This window comes from Schistosoma haematobium, chromosome 1 (genome assembly GCF_000699445.3).
Source record: "Schistosoma haematobium chromosome 1, whole genome shotgun sequence".
NCBI classification, from domain to species: domain Eukaryota; kingdom Metazoa; phylum Platyhelminthes; class Trematoda; order Strigeidida; family Schistosomatidae; genus Schistosoma; species Schistosoma haematobium.
This window is the reverse complement of record NC_067196.1, coordinates 54,120,276-54,136,333: the sequence shown is the minus strand read 5'-3', so window position 1 is coordinate 54,136,333 and position 16,058 is coordinate 54,120,276. Positions and strand designations below refer to the sequence as shown.

The following is a 16,058-nucleotide window of genomic DNA, read 5'->3' as shown; positions in this document are numbered from 1 at the left end:
GTGCCCTATTAATATATAGCGTAATGATACCGCCAATTAGAGAACAGTGAATTATCGACCGGACCAATGACGCATAAAACCCGTACAAGCAGTCTTGAGTCCTTATCGGTCCTTCTTCCTGCTTAGCCCTGACTTAAATATAGAACAACGATCTCAGCCTCTGCGATAAGAATCATGTATTTCAAACATACTAGGTTTATATACAAACCAAACAGACCACATCATACCATAAAATGGAAAATAACATTTGTACAAGATCTAGACAAAAGTGGCTGTGAATGTGGAAGATAGTAATTAATAGACAGGGCATAACTGAAGAACAGCAAGTCATACAATAATAGTCTGTGGGTCAAAGTAAAGCTTGTAATAAGAGGAGTATAGATGTACACAATCCAGTTACTGAATAGTTATACATTAAGAATAAATGTATAATATTTGTCCATAAATAGTTCTCAAAAGTTACCACCCATAATTCTTGCCGGGATATAACAATTAATTTCGTTCCTTTTTACACTAAAGCTAAATGTGAATAATTATGATATCTTTCAATGAAATCAAGCATAGTTCTTTGAAAATAGATTTTGAAAATTACTGCCACTTGTTATTTTCTTCTAGTTAGTTGACAGTTAACCAGTAAACACATATCTTATTAATTAAGGTAGTTAAATGATGAATAGTTGAAAGCAAAAGAACGGTTTCTTGTTTATTATTATTCATTCTAAATAAATAGTTATTAGATGTATTGATGCAGTAAAGTAATCTTTTGACACAACGTTTATAAATCTGTTCAAACATAAATATACAAATAAAGACAGTCGAATCTAGAGGAAAGAATAGATTACTAGTCTGTATTCATTCATGGTTTGAATAGTTTCCTGTTTGTTCACTGAAGCGTGAAGATTGTTCTAATAGCGATCAATTTTCTGTTCAATACTTACACTTGATTATTCTACTACTGAATTCTCATGCATAAATCAATCAATTTTTCTAACATTAATTGAACTTTTTGAACATTTACCCGGTTTATAAATGAAGTTTAGCGAGGTTAATTACCTAAACAATATGTAATCACAAAACGTGAATATTTTAGTAGGATTTTTTGCCATAAAATATCCTTAAATGACAACTTAAAATAACTATTCCATATTTACAAAGTCGTTATGAGTATGCAAAGACTACTTATTGATAGCTGATTATTCATAGACATACGTAGATATAGACATCCATACTAACTAACTAAGAAGTACATGTTTTGGTAATACATTTTTTTCAGGAAGAACACTGTATCTTTGCCTAACTGTATTTGATCAACATATTGATGGTTTGACTGTCAAGTATATTTTAACGCTATTGCTTCTTTTTCACTGAATAGATCAGTTATGAGGCTTCCATAACCTTCTGTTAGAAAATCATCAACATAAATGTTTCCTCCATCACAAAATCAAGTGTATGCCTATCACTAACAACTTAAAAAACGTGCTTTTGCTTCAACTCTGGTGTATGTAAACAAACAATACTTCACGGATACATTTCAATTCATAAGAAAAAGCACATGTAATATGTATTATGTAATGAAATTCAAAAATTTCCTCATTTTGTGACAGCGGTTCTTCCGAAAAACGAAATGGATTACACAAAGCAATAAACTATTAAACAGTAAAGAGAATTTTGTTAGTTAAACATGAATAAAACTGAAACATAAATATCACATTCTATCCACATCACTAAAGATTAAGTAGGATATACGTTTAACATCTATAGGGGTCTGATAAAGAGATTTAAGATATTAACCATAAGTGCATGATTCACTATTTATGTATATTTGTCACACAGATTTTATGAATTTGAATCAGCTGGAGACATGGCTTAGATAGGTGGTAAAGAGAAAAAAGTTCACTTTCATATAACTTAGTACAATGTAACATTTTATTAGATGTCCTAGCTACCTATCGTTACTTATGATTCATAGAATATATTTCAAGTCTTTTTGTCCACTTAGATTAAACAATGAAGTGTGACAATGAATAATTGATCTTCATTGTTGCTATCCTTTTAGTAAATGTTAATTCGAAGTGAATTTCCACTTCCATCTTAGATTATAATTTTTTAAACTTAAAAACTCAATACTTAACCATTTAATACATCTGAAAGTGTTTAAATAGTGTTAGTTACATTTAATAACTCCGTAACTGTTTTAGGGTTCACAGTCACAACTTTTTTCTAATATTGGGATAATTAAAATAACCCATAGTGTCATTGAATAAGAAAAAGAGAATTCAGCGAAGAAAATTTTCTTTTCGACGAAATCATTTACTTAAGCTGTACATTCGTATATATAGTTATATGGAAAATGTATGTCTATAGAAGGATAGAAAGGATTGTATCACAAAAATGGATTCGACAATAAATAACAAATGACCCTTAAATTTTGTTCTTCCTTACCCCTTGATTAGTGCGTTAACCTCATTTGTTATTTATTGTCGAATCCATTTTTTGTGATACAATCCTTTCTATCCTTCTATAGACATACATTTTCCATATAACTATATATACGAATGTACAGCTTAAGTAAACGATTTCGTCGAAAAGAAAATTTTCTTCGCTGAATTCTCTTTTTCTTATTCAATATTGGGATAATTTGTAATGGTGTATAACACATTATTATGTTAGATGAGCAAACGCGAACAAGTCAATTCAAGCAGTCACTGCGTTTATGACTAAAGCATGTCAAGAGGTTCAAATTTCCAGTTGGTAATTCAGGATGATCATAACCGATGAACGAATATGTTGGGTGAGATAACTGAAGGTTAACTATGGTATCACAGTTTTGTCCATTCTGTGTTTCTCTGGCTCTTATATTCGAACTATTATTTCATAGAGATCATGAATCCAATCAATTATAGAACACCAAAACCTGGAAGCATCCAACGTCCGTTTTCATCCAGTACGGGACTTCTCAACAGTGCGCATCTACGATCCCACACTCGAGAATACAACTCAATACCTTTGATCTAAATGCAAAAACGCCTAAACTCTACACCACTGATCCGGTACTCAATGATGTCAATGTATAACTTTAATCAATCCACGATATTGTGCAATCATGTTGAATCGCTTTTGTTGAATAATTGCCTAACACTCAACAGAGTTAAACTCTATTGGTTACGGTTTCACACCAGAATTCGGAAAATTCCCTCTCGAAGTTATTCAACAGTGAACGCATGATGATATCTTTTTTTAATTTTTATTTCATTTGTTCTTGTCGAACTGTTCTTCTAGTTCAATGTTTTACTATCATTTATACTCTTTTCAACTTTATTCTTATTAATTTCCCCTCATTACGATAATATGAATTGTAGGAACTGTGATTGACAGATAGTTTTGAACACAATTCATAATTTTATAGAAAACCGATTGAAATCACCATGTCAATACCCACTAAAATCTCCACAAGTTGTAATAGCATGTAACTAATTATGTTGTCACATAAATGTTAATGATCTAATAAATGTTTAGGGTTTTTCCTCACTATTTTTTAAATCTTAACCGAAATAATAAATTAAAAAAGAGTTGAAGCTGATTAAATAACTGTATTAGAGTTCATGATAACATATTTTACATTACCTCATGACAAAAAAACATTTTCTCAGTAAACGAATTTTTAGTGAGACTATAATTTATGAACGACCTTTGGGCGACACTGAAGTGACCTTGGGAATGTTCACCTTCTTACTAGGGCTAAATGATGGTTATAAAACAGTTTGAAGAATAAGAATTATGATTTACAGTTGATGGTTAGGGTTAGGAATTAGATTTATGGTTTTCATCTCGAACTGACATCAGCTAAAATGAATTTCGCTCCAAAATCCAAGACCTGTCATCCTAAATCTGATTAATTCGTCCATAAATTATCGTCACACCGAATTTTGTTTTTAGATATTTATAAAAGTTGACTGAATTTCTGTATTATTTCCTTCTTTCTTTTTAATTTAGTCAAGTTTAACAGATTTGAATATTGGAACGCATGGATCCATTTTATTGGTTACACCATCTACTCGTCTAGCTGATGCACTTTTATTATTTCGAGAGAATTGTGTAACTGCTTTACCAGTTGTAGATTCAATAAATAATCGTCGTTTAGTTAATATATTTTCAAAATTTGATGTATTCGTAAGTGTAACTTATTGATTTACTTTTTGTGTTTAAACTTTACTGTTATAATGTTAACAGTAAATTTAATCTCCACATTAGTATACAGATTACCAGTGCCAGTAAAGAAATATACAATTTTAGAGAACGATGACTTATTTAGTACACGATTGCGATGAATGAATCAATCTTTGTAAAATTATTTTACTTTTTACACACATTTTAAGCTTATGAAATTCCGATTTGGAGAGTGTATCATAGATTTTGAGATGGTGGGGAAGATTTGTAGCTCAGGTGGATGATTTTGATGGAGTTTTGTTCTCTGAGCTGGATGGTTTGGTCGTGGAGCTTTCATCGTTCTTCTGAACGACATCATCAGCACAAACTTCAGATAGAAGTGAAGTGTTCGAATTTCTCCATATGTGTTTCACAGCTTGTTCTGTGCACCTCGATGTTGATTGGTTCTTGTTGACCTTAAATTTATCATTGTTTACTTCTTTGTTTTGGTTGTGTCTCCCATTGGTTTGATTTTTGTTCCCATATTTATGCATGGTTTTCCTGATTGGTTGATAAATTGGATTGATTTCAATATGTTTGTTGATTGCTGATTGACCTGAGTGCCAGGCTTCTAGAAATTCTCTGGTGTTTTTGGAGTTTCCTCTGTCTAAGATTTCTACATTTTTCCAATCGAATGAGTGTCCGTAGTTATCCACGTGTATTGATATAAGTGAAGAAATATCATGGCGTTTGACTGCTAATTGATATTCATGTAGGCGTAGGTGGAGGGGACGTCCGCTTTGTCCGATGTAGTGTTTGTCGCAGTTGGTACAGTTTATTTTGTAGATAATGTTTGATTTGTTCTCCTTTGTTATTTCATCTTTTGGTTTGCATAAGATTGATTGTGGTGATTTTGTTAGTTTGTGTGCCACACCTATCCCGAAGGTTTTCAGCAGTCTCGTTGCAGTTTCTGATATTCCTTGTATGTACGGTAGGGTGATCCTTTTACTGATTTTTGTGCCTGACTTGGGTTGTGATGCTGTGTGCCGTTGGTGCTTTTTGATAAAGTTGATTGGGTAGCCGTTCTTTTGAAATATTTCTCTTCATTTCTCCGTGCTGCCAGTGTGCTGCAGTGTGTCCTCGCCCTCTTGAACAATGTGTGTACGCAGTTGATTTTGTGAGCCCTTGGGTTGTTGCTGTTGTAGTTGAGAATTTGATCTGTATGGGTTGGTTTCCTATATACTTGAGTTTCCAGTTTTCCTGTATCAGTTCTAGTGATCAATATATCCAAAAATGCTAGTTGGTTGTTTGACTCCTGTTCCATTGTGAACTTGATGTCATTGAAAACGTTGTTGATCAGTTTGTATGTGTTTTCCAGTTCATCCTTTTTGACGATGACAAAGGTGTCGTCTACGTAGCGGATCCAAATTTTTGGCTTGATCACTGGTAATATCGTGGCTTCTAGTCTTTGCATCACTGCTTCTGCGATCAGTCCTGATATTGGTGTCCCTTTTGTTTGTTTGTAGATTTTGTTGTTGAATTGAAAATATGTTGTTAGGCATAAATCGATGAGCTCCAGTAGACTTTGAATTTGAAGCGTCGTGTATTTGATGAGATTTGTGTCGTTGTTGAGTAGTAGGGATATAGTTTCTTTTGCTAACTGTGGTTCAATTGAGGTGAACAGTGCAGTCACGTCGAAGGATATCATGAGTTCGTCGTTGTTGATTTGAATGTCCCTAATTTGGTCCAAGAATTGTGTTGGGGATTTGATGGAGTGTTTGGCTGAATCTACTAGATGTCTCAGTATTCGTGAAATTTCTTTTGACAGATTGTACGTTGGCGTTCCGGGGAGTGCTACTATTGGACGTAGTGGAATGTTCGGTTTGTATTTTGGGCCTGCCGTATCATAGATTACTTAATACAGTCTTTATCAGGATTAGATCTTGTTATGGTCTATAGATATATTATTTTTATTGTTAAGAAATGTGGATGAACTTGTTTTACTCCAATGAATGAAATCCTAACGATTAATTAAAACCACTTAATAGGCTTTGTTTATTCTAATTATACATAATCTTCCGGTGTGAAAATTATTAATACATTCAGATAAATATTATGAGCAACAACAAGCGGATAAGATTAAGTTAAAGAACAAAGTCATAGTTTAATGAATAAAAACTTCACCAGATCCTTACTAGGTAGAGCCCTGAAAACATGAACAAAACGACTAAATACTTAGTCTACTTGGATCACTAAATGTGCAACAGCATACTTGTCATAAACCAGATGTTAATTTGTATCTAAAGAGATTTATTGATCACAATCCTGTATTACTATTTTACCCCGACTATGCAATTTCGGCTGTTGTCTAGTATCTTAAGCTTTAACTAATTATATGTTTCCATTGGCAAAGTTAACTTCAAGTTCGGCTGAGAAAAATCTCTGAAGCTAAAGAGTGGGAACGAAATAATCAGATTCCAGATCGTGATTCTCAAATCTGTTTCCAAAATTCATTCATCCATATGGCGAAATAGGATTCGTGAATTATAGCTGATGTCAGCTCGAGAAGATAACCATAACCCTAATTTCTTATGTTGATTCCTTGCCGCAGCTCCTGATTTTATTCCGACACTAATTTTAGACACTTTTGAATAGGATAAGTGGTTGAGATTTCTCAGTCATTTTTATAATTTCCTAAAGCCATCCCCATAATTAAGTTCCACTAATAAATTTTAACACTCATTGAACCAGAAAGTATGCCCTACTTTATTTACGGTCTTCAACCAGAAAATAGAATACAGCAGGCAGGAGTGCATTAGTATTTATTATGCAAATCAATTTGTACAATAATATAGACTAATTTTCTGGTTTGACAATATGAATATGAAATGACCATTTAAGCATAATTACGCCAAAATGGAAGAAAACAGAGTTAAAAGGTTAATGATCAATTAGTTATCATTGAGGCAAGGTAAAACGTACGGTACTAGTTAACGAGTTTAATGGAAGTCTGTCATAAGAATAATCCATAAATGTAATAATGCAATTATTGAATAATTATACAATAAAATTATAGATAATAATAAACTATGAATTAGTCTTGGAAGATATACTTTTTTCGATATTTGCTCAGCTACAGCAAAACGATAAAAAAAGAAACTTGTTAGCGTCACACGGAAATTCCAATTTCTCTAGCAAACATTTGCCGTTTTGATTCCTTAACATTGACGTGAGAAGAGAAAAATCAGAACGTAACGTAATGAAATAATCTAAAACGATTTATGAAAGTGACCACATGATTATCAGTAACTAGTATATATATGTAAAATAATAAGATAGTTCATTGGTAAAGCCTAATTCCTGAAACTTGATAGACGCCTGGTATTTTGTTAAAAAAAGGTCAATATGTTTTCAATCATTTATTATGATAAATAATCGCTTTTTTTCAGTTATTAAATAATAATCCATCATTCAATACTTAGTAATTTCCATCAGTTCACTATATGCACCGAGGATCACATAACTTCTTCCATGAATATTCGGTTGATCAGCCAATATATATATACTAAATGAAAACAAGAATCAGAGTGATCCTTGAGTATTTTAACTCTGATATAACACATGTTCACTCATCTGTAGATGGTATTGGGAGTCAGTGAAGACAATCCCAGAATCCACACAAATGTCAATATTGATTCGTGTTTCATTTCTAGACAATTTCTTCTCATGCTTAAATAATTTGACTGTGTTCATTTCTATTTAAATGTTTGCTTGGTTTTTTACAGACTCTCGTATTAAATGGAGCTTATAAAAATCCTAACTTGACCATTCAAGAAGTACTTGATATATGCAAGGTAAGTGATGATCTACACAACTTATAAATTACTTCATAGACGTCACAAAATCATATTATTAAAACAGATTGATTAAATAAATTATATATATGATGGATTAAAAGGCAGAACAGGACATATTTTTACCGATTAAAATGTTTAGTCTCGTGAACGGCAAAGAATGAATTCCCGAGAAAACCGTTACCTAAGTGAATTAGCTGTTTACCTGTAAATCCGAACTTAGATGAGTAGGAAAAATGCTCGTCATGAAAACATGTTACAGATGAACATGATAGAGGGCATTGAGGTAGACAAGACGAAATTTCAAAGACTAATCTAAAACGTTAATGGTAATATTGACTGTGAATTATAGCAGTAATTGATAACTAAATATCAAATAAAAAGATATGTTCATCTCATTTACGTATCCTCACACAGAAGTACTAGTATTTCAGTGTGCATATATCATAAAATAAGCTTTAATGACTATTACTTTATGCTTCAGTCTTACTTTAATTCTCGTCAGCTCTCGTTAATTTCACTGCATTTTTATTATGCTCATGAATTATATTTTAACTTCGAGCTACAAAAAGTACGAGTTTATACACAACAAATACATGTTGATTAAAGTCATCATTAAGGCTCATATGCCAAGTAGCTACAATTTTTGTATAATTTAGTTCTTAGTTTTATGTCATTTCTGTACACCATCTGTATATAACTAACTGTGTATTCTAAGGATTAGATTGTCACTGAAACTGAACAGTGAAATGTAGTTTGAGACTTCCGATGTTAACGTTTACAACAGCTGATGATAAACTACAAGTATATATTTATTACAGGTAACTGATTAATACTTAACTACATAAATCATGTTGTTACAATGTATTACGTAGCTTTCAAGGAAATACAAAGTATACGTGCAACTTCTGACTATTTCTTTTTATTTGTAGACAAACACAAAATCTATGGATGAGACACAAAGAAAACCACCTGTGGAAATATGTCTTGCATCAAACAACTTACTTTATGTAATGGAAAAATTAGTTAAAACAGGGGTAAGTTGTTAAAAAAAAACTGACTGATAGTAGATCATTTCGGTATAATATTATGAAAAAATAATTAATTATCTATAATAAGAAAAATACAAATGTGAAAACAAGTAGTATATAAGGGTGAAATTGTATTATGTGTATTTGTGTATATTGATCCATCTCAACACTATTGATTTTAAGTAGTAACAATTTCTGATCTAAAATTCTACTCAATTAATAACACATAAATTAACAGGATTACTTAGTATTGATTATCTAACAAATAGATTTCACAATACGATTACCACTTGTCCAATTACTATATTTTATTTATGATTGTTTTATAAGGTTTTATAAAAACAAAAATTGTGATGACATAATTTGCGTGTATTTTAGATTAACTGAACTCGTGATCATATAGAGATAGATAGAGAAAGAGAGAAAGTCATATCTACTTGATAAACTTTATTTATTTAATTATACATTTAAGAAAATAAATGATAACATCAATCGGTTCATGATCTCATTCAGAAACCTAATAATCTCCACACCCCCTATACTAGTAATCAACATGTGCTCACTAGTGACTAGCTTCGTGAGGGAATTCTCGGAGTTCTAGTGAGAAGCCGTGACCAGAGGAGCTAATCCGTGTCGGGTAGAGATAGGTATCTACCTCAGTACAATGGAAGTTGGTCGCGCAATTTCGTGGATTGGTTGATGTTAGACATTATCACCATTGGATGCTGACTCAGTGGTCCAGTAGGTTAAGCGTTCGCGTGCGAGACTGAAGACCCTGGGTTCGAACCCAGCGTGCGGGCTCGTGGATGCGCACTGTTGGGGAGTCCCACAATCGGAAGAAACGGCCGTCCAGTGCTTCCAGGTCTCCTAAAATGGTGGTCTAGCATCAATTGGTTCATGATTTCAATCAAAAATTTATTAATCTCCACAACCCCTATACTAGTAACAAACAAATAAACAAACTATAATGAAGATGGATTGTTCTGAAGTAAATCATTGATGTATAAAAGAAAATTGTTACATGAATTAGGGATGATCTTTTTATATGTATAGATATATGTATATAATTTAGTTAACTTCAATTATTTGTTTAAATTATTTGTCGGAGAATGGGAACTGAGTTTAAAAAAAAATTTTTTTCTCAATTTTTCTTATCATTAAACATTGTAAAAGTCTTTAAGAATTTCATTCAACCAGATCCTTTGATAAATTTAAACTTAGTAAGAACAACAAAGTTTTTAAAATAAAATTAATTCATTCTGTAGTGAATGAGAACATCAGTGAGGACAATCGAATGTACTTGGACTCAAAATTACAGAATAACTTAGTGACATCTGAAAATCATATATTAAATACTTCATTTGCAAAATATCAGTCAGTCGTCTCACACTTCATTGTTCTTTCGTTTCCACACTAATCATCCTCTGTTCTCATTCTCTTCTTTTCGATCTTTCTTAACCTTCTGCCTCCAGGCATTTCACTTTCGATTGATGATACATACTACTTATATCTGTCGATATCAGTAACACACACTACAATTCTATTTCACAGCTTCTCATTAGCTATATACAGTCTAAAATTACAATTATTAGTATAATTATAAACAAATGGTTAATATACATTAATTAAACATCCATCTTAATTGCGTGTCGTATTTATAAACTTTTTGTCTTATTTTCCTGATTATGATGAATATTATTATTTTTCAAATATTCGTCTACAAACTCACAGACTAATTTCTATGAAACATTTGTTTATAATTATGTTAATCATTGTAATAGTAAACCGTACGGAGCTGATAAGAAGTTATGAATTAGCATGAATTCATTTCAATCTATAAACATTCTTAACTCTTTTTCGGTAGAACAATGAAAAGATCGAGTTGATCTGAAAAATGTAATGTATTTACGCTATACATTTCGAACAATCTGGTATAATGCAAATACATCAGATTTTTTTTCAAATCAAATCCATTTTCTCATTGTTCTATCGAAATTTCTAAAAGGGACTATTTGTTTTAACTTTTCTTTTTTGAAAGATTATAAATCCGTCTAAGATTATATATTATCAAATTTTAAGTTGAGTTAGATTGTTTAAGTTAATTGATTTAGTTGCAAAGTTTTCATTGTTATTTTGAATAGTAGTTTTAGTGAAAATAATTTTGTTTTATTTTATCAGAAGGGGTTTGTGGAGATTTTAGAAATTTCACTGGCTGAAATCATGAGTCAATTGAAGCTAGACCACCATGGAAAACCTGGAAGCTCTGGACGGCCGTTTCGTCCTAGTGTGAGACTCCTCAGCAGTGCGCATCCTTGATCCTGTCCCCCGCGAGATTCGAACCCAGAACCTACCAGTCTCGCGCTCGAGTGCTTAACCACTAGACCACTGAACAGGCATCCAATGGTGTTAATGTCTAACTTCAACTAATCCAGGAAGTTTCGCTTGGAGCGGAACTGATAGGTATTCGGTTCGAATCTCGTGGAGTGCGGGATCGTGGATGAGCACTGCTGAAGAGTCCCATACTAGGACAAAATGGCTGTCCAGTGTTTTCAGGTTTTCCATGGTGGTCTAGCTTCAATTGACTCATGATTTCAATCTGTGTAATTTTATTTTGTCAAGTCTATATAATAGTTTTATTCAACTTTCGTAGAATCCTATTTGATTTCATGATTTTCATCACATAATCAAACTTATTTTTACTTATTTTACACATCACTTGAATGTATTATGAAAAGTGATGAACACTTATTGCTTAATTCAATAAATGAATTCATGAATCAATTGAAGCTAGATCATCATTGAAAAACCTTGAAACACTTGACTACCATTTCATCCTAGTATAAGACTAGTATAGTGGTCTAGCTTCAAATGACTTATGAAATCAATTAATAAATTACTACAATCCCCATAATACCCTTCTACATATTTTTGAATAAGTAAGAATACAGCTAACATATTATTGATATTATTTGGTATGGAGATGACGATAAATTTCAGCTTTTAAATGCTTCCTATCAATTTGTTGCTTATTTTTATTCTATATTTTAGTACCGTAGTCTTGTAATTGTGAATAATACAAATGATTATCGTGTAGATGGTATAATTAGTTTATCTGATGTATTACGTTTTACTGTCTTACAACAATTACGTATAACTTCATCAAGATCACAACCACCATCTGTAGCTGAAGTTGTTGATGAACGTGATGAATTGAGTCAAGATGGAAAACAAAAGAAAAAGAAAAAATTAAAAAAAGAAAAATCATTTGACACTAATAATTTACTATCAACTTGTTCGTCAGAAACAATTATAAAGAGTAACGATAATAATAATAATAAAGGCTCGATTTCATCACATGATACACCAATCATATGTACATTAAATTCTACTCATTCTAATACTACAGTAAACACTATTATAACAACGAATACTACTAAAACTCCTATAACTATAACAACGGTCACTGGAGGTGTTGGATCTAGCCCTGAGCATATAAATACTTCATCTAGTCATACTATTATTGATAATATGAAAATAAACAAATCTATTAAATCTTCTAAATTATCTAAAAATCGATTGGATAAATCAAAAATTAATTCATCAAAATCTGACAGTACCAATACTTCGATCAATATTGATTTAACAACAAATAATAAAAATAATAATAATAATTTATGCTCTGATCAAATAATTCTACCAACAGTTGTATCAGAAAAAATTACGTAAATCATTTAATAATCAATATTTTTTTCCCTGATTGTTTACTGATTATAATGAGATGATGAAAAATTGAATTAGAGGAAGTATTCGCATTTCTTATCATCATCATCTAAACATTAACATAATAGATAGCCAATACATAGATACATACACACAATATACATTCTGCATGAAAAAATGATCAAGGTCCAATGTAATCAAAGCTTTTTGTTATATAATTCTGTATATATTCATATCATAGTAGTCTAAAACAAACAAACAAAAAGACATGTTTATAACAAGAAAAAACCTTCTCTTCTTTTATAATCTTATTCATCGGCTTTATTTCTTTATTATACAAAAACAAACAAAAAAATAGTAACAAATTAACTAAGTGGAAAAATCTATTTTATCTTTCAAAAAATAACACATTTTTACTATCAGGGATAATATTGGTCTAAATACACCCAAAAGAGATTGGGATTGTTGAGTATAACAATCAATTTTATTCAATATGTTTATTACTAAAATACTGATAATAGTTGGATATCATCAACATTGTTATTGAAAATAATCTACTCAAGTCTTTCATGATTATGATCAGTTCAATGTGAGTGTGTGTGTGCGTGTATGTGTATGCCTACTTCTTTCAATCATTATTTTGCACACAATTAATGTCAATGCAAAAAAAATGAAAGGAAATAAACAATCCATATACAAGCAGCATAGTGTTTAGGTTGTTGCAAGAAGCAGATAGAGATAGATAGTCAGATAGAGATGAAGAGAAGAGAAAATATTTCTATAGATAAGTGAAAAAAATTGTACGACTTACTCTATTTTCTATTTTATCGATTGTTTTTCTTTTCTCATTGCTTTGCGTTTGTTTTGTTTTTTTTCATCCCATCAACTATGCAATTTCTTTGTTGTTCTCTCAAAAATTCACGTCATCATTATTATCGCTTAACTCCTGCCTTCATTACTTGATCGTAATTCTTTACTATTGTAGATGTTGTAATCGTTATTATTGTTACTCTAATAATAATTATTATTTTGAGGTTCTTTCAAATTCAGAAATCTTAAATCCTATGGTTCTTCAAAACAAGAGTTGTGTAATTTGTTTTTTTTTATCTGATTGTTCTTTCTGATTATTATTTTATTTTTTCGAAAAGGCTTTATTTCTTCAAATATATTTAATTCTGCATTGAGCATCTATAGTCGTGTATACGAGAACTAACAAATTTCAGTCAGTCTGTCTGTCAGTAACAGCGTAGAACTTCGTACGTACGTACATCAGTTCGAGTTGCCATACCACATTAGCACACAGATACAATTGTCGATTCAAATCCCGTAGTGGTAGAGGTAGTAAAAGTATGAGCAGTAATCGGAAAGATTAGGGTTTGAAGATGTTATTAAAGGAGTATAATCCAGTGAAATAAATTTGGAAAGAGGAACAAAGGAACATGAAGAATTCTGAAGATTAGAATTTAGGAGAACATAAAGATTGAATGCACCTGCGCCATTGCAAACGATTTCGGATTCATAGGTAGATGCAACTATCTTTAGACAATTACAAATATGTTAAAATATGACAATAATATAGTATATTAAAAATTGACTTCTACGACATAGCAATTCAAGACTAAGGATATGAGATTTATAAATGAAAAATAACGTTAAACATGAATTGAACAACAAATTTTTTTAAGTAATTCAGATGATCAGTAACTTCCTGTTCCAGTGTTAAAAAATGATTTCCCTATTCAGAGATAACAAGTTAATGAATCTAAGTGAATTTATTCAATGTTGTGGAGTCATTGATAGGGATAACTAGACGAATTGTAAAAATGAACTTTTCTTAATAAAAAAAAGGATCAACGTATATCTTACCATTTCTGTCATCAGTAATTTTGTCGAATTCTGATGATCTGAAAATATTTGAATATGAGATTGGTGAATTTGTTACTTAAATGTAAACAATAACATTATAGATATACTTAACTTACTACTGACTAAGTTGTTTCAGTAAGATTTTCCACATTTTTGGCTACACACAAAAATTATTGCAGATTACTCAATTCATATATTTTATGTCGATTTGTTATAACATTAAGTCAACATCATATTCTTTATCGAAATGTTCGTGAAGAAAATTCAGTATGATACTTCCTCAGATACCAAATAACTCAGAGGTAAATTGATGAGTTGATGTATATTTACTTGTAATTAAGAATTCAAAATACGACTCATATTTACAGTCTGATTATAGATAAATTGTGGTGCTGAACAAATGAAGTTGCTATAAGTCTACCTACATCATCTCTTATTCTATACACTATTCATAAATTGGGACATATAGGAAAATGTCTCTTTCAAAGAAATTCTTTTCAGCTAAACGTATTCAAATGTCTAAAACATTTTTTAGCCAACTAACAATCATAAAATTTACTGTAGCTTGAATTTCATTAAATCGGACTGAGTGTTATTATTTGTAGTAATTATTTGGAAATAGATGAAAGGAGCATAAAGCAACTTTTACGGAACAATTATTATGAGAAAACCAATATTTATGGATGAATTATCATAAGGAAAGAATAGTGGAAACAAAAAAACTTCAACATATCTGCCTCTACTGTAACATAATACAGATGATATCTTGAAAAAGAAGTATAGAAGATACTTGATTCCGAGAGTGTTAATATTTGTTTTATAACACCAGATTTAATCTGTAGAGTTTTTAGTTAATATGCATGTTGTTGTTACACAGACAATACAGATGTATGGATCATTCAGCAAAAAATAAAATTGAACTGACACATTAATTTTGATAAAGTGATTAGCTATCTCTATTTACTCATCTCTAATCAGAACGTAATATTGACAATAACAACAGAAGCATCAGGCCTTCCAGATACATGAAGCGTGAACTGATATGGTTCATTATTTTGATATGGAGAGGTCAAATGAATGACACTACTCGGATCCTGTATGCTCGAGGTTCTAAAGTCCTAGCAACGGAAGCCTGTTGTCCTATTTGGCACAGTGTTCGCACGTTGAAAGCTCCTACGTGAAGTCTACAGCGTGGTTTCAGGAGACCGAAAATAACGTTCCGCGTACTCGAATCGTGGAGATAAGAGAGCAATTAGGTGTAGGAAGGATTTGATGGTGACCAACTTGTTCTCGTGTGCTGCTACAGGTATGAAGGCTGGTGTCTCTTCCCGGCTGCCCACACCGTGGAAGGGTATTTCTTGAGGAACCTGAAAAGGAAGTTGAATTAGTAGTGGTTTCAACGACCTGAGAGTGTGACCTCAGAGCCCAAGGCACAACTGCC

General features: G+C 31.5%; 1 protein-coding gene across 1 annotated transcript in view; it reads left to right on the top strand.

Annotated features, from left to right (window-relative positions):
• MS3_00001613 (uncharacterized protein) overlaps nt 1-14,119 on the top strand; it is a 69,273-nt gene extending 55,154 nt beyond the window's left edge. The window contains exons 9-12 of the mRNA XM_051209083.1: nt 3,994-4,170; nt 7,932-8,000; nt 8,933-9,037; nt 12,080-14,119. Of these exons, the coding sequence (XP_051074505.1) occupies nt 3,994-4,170; nt 7,932-8,000; nt 8,933-9,037; nt 12,080-12,757 (1,029 nt within the window). The 3' untranslated portion in view covers nt 12,758-14,119. The remainder of the gene's footprint in view (nt 1-3,993; nt 4,171-7,931; nt 8,001-8,932; nt 9,038-12,079) is intronic.
• The last annotated feature ends 1,939 nt before the right edge of the window (nt 14,120-16,058 follow it).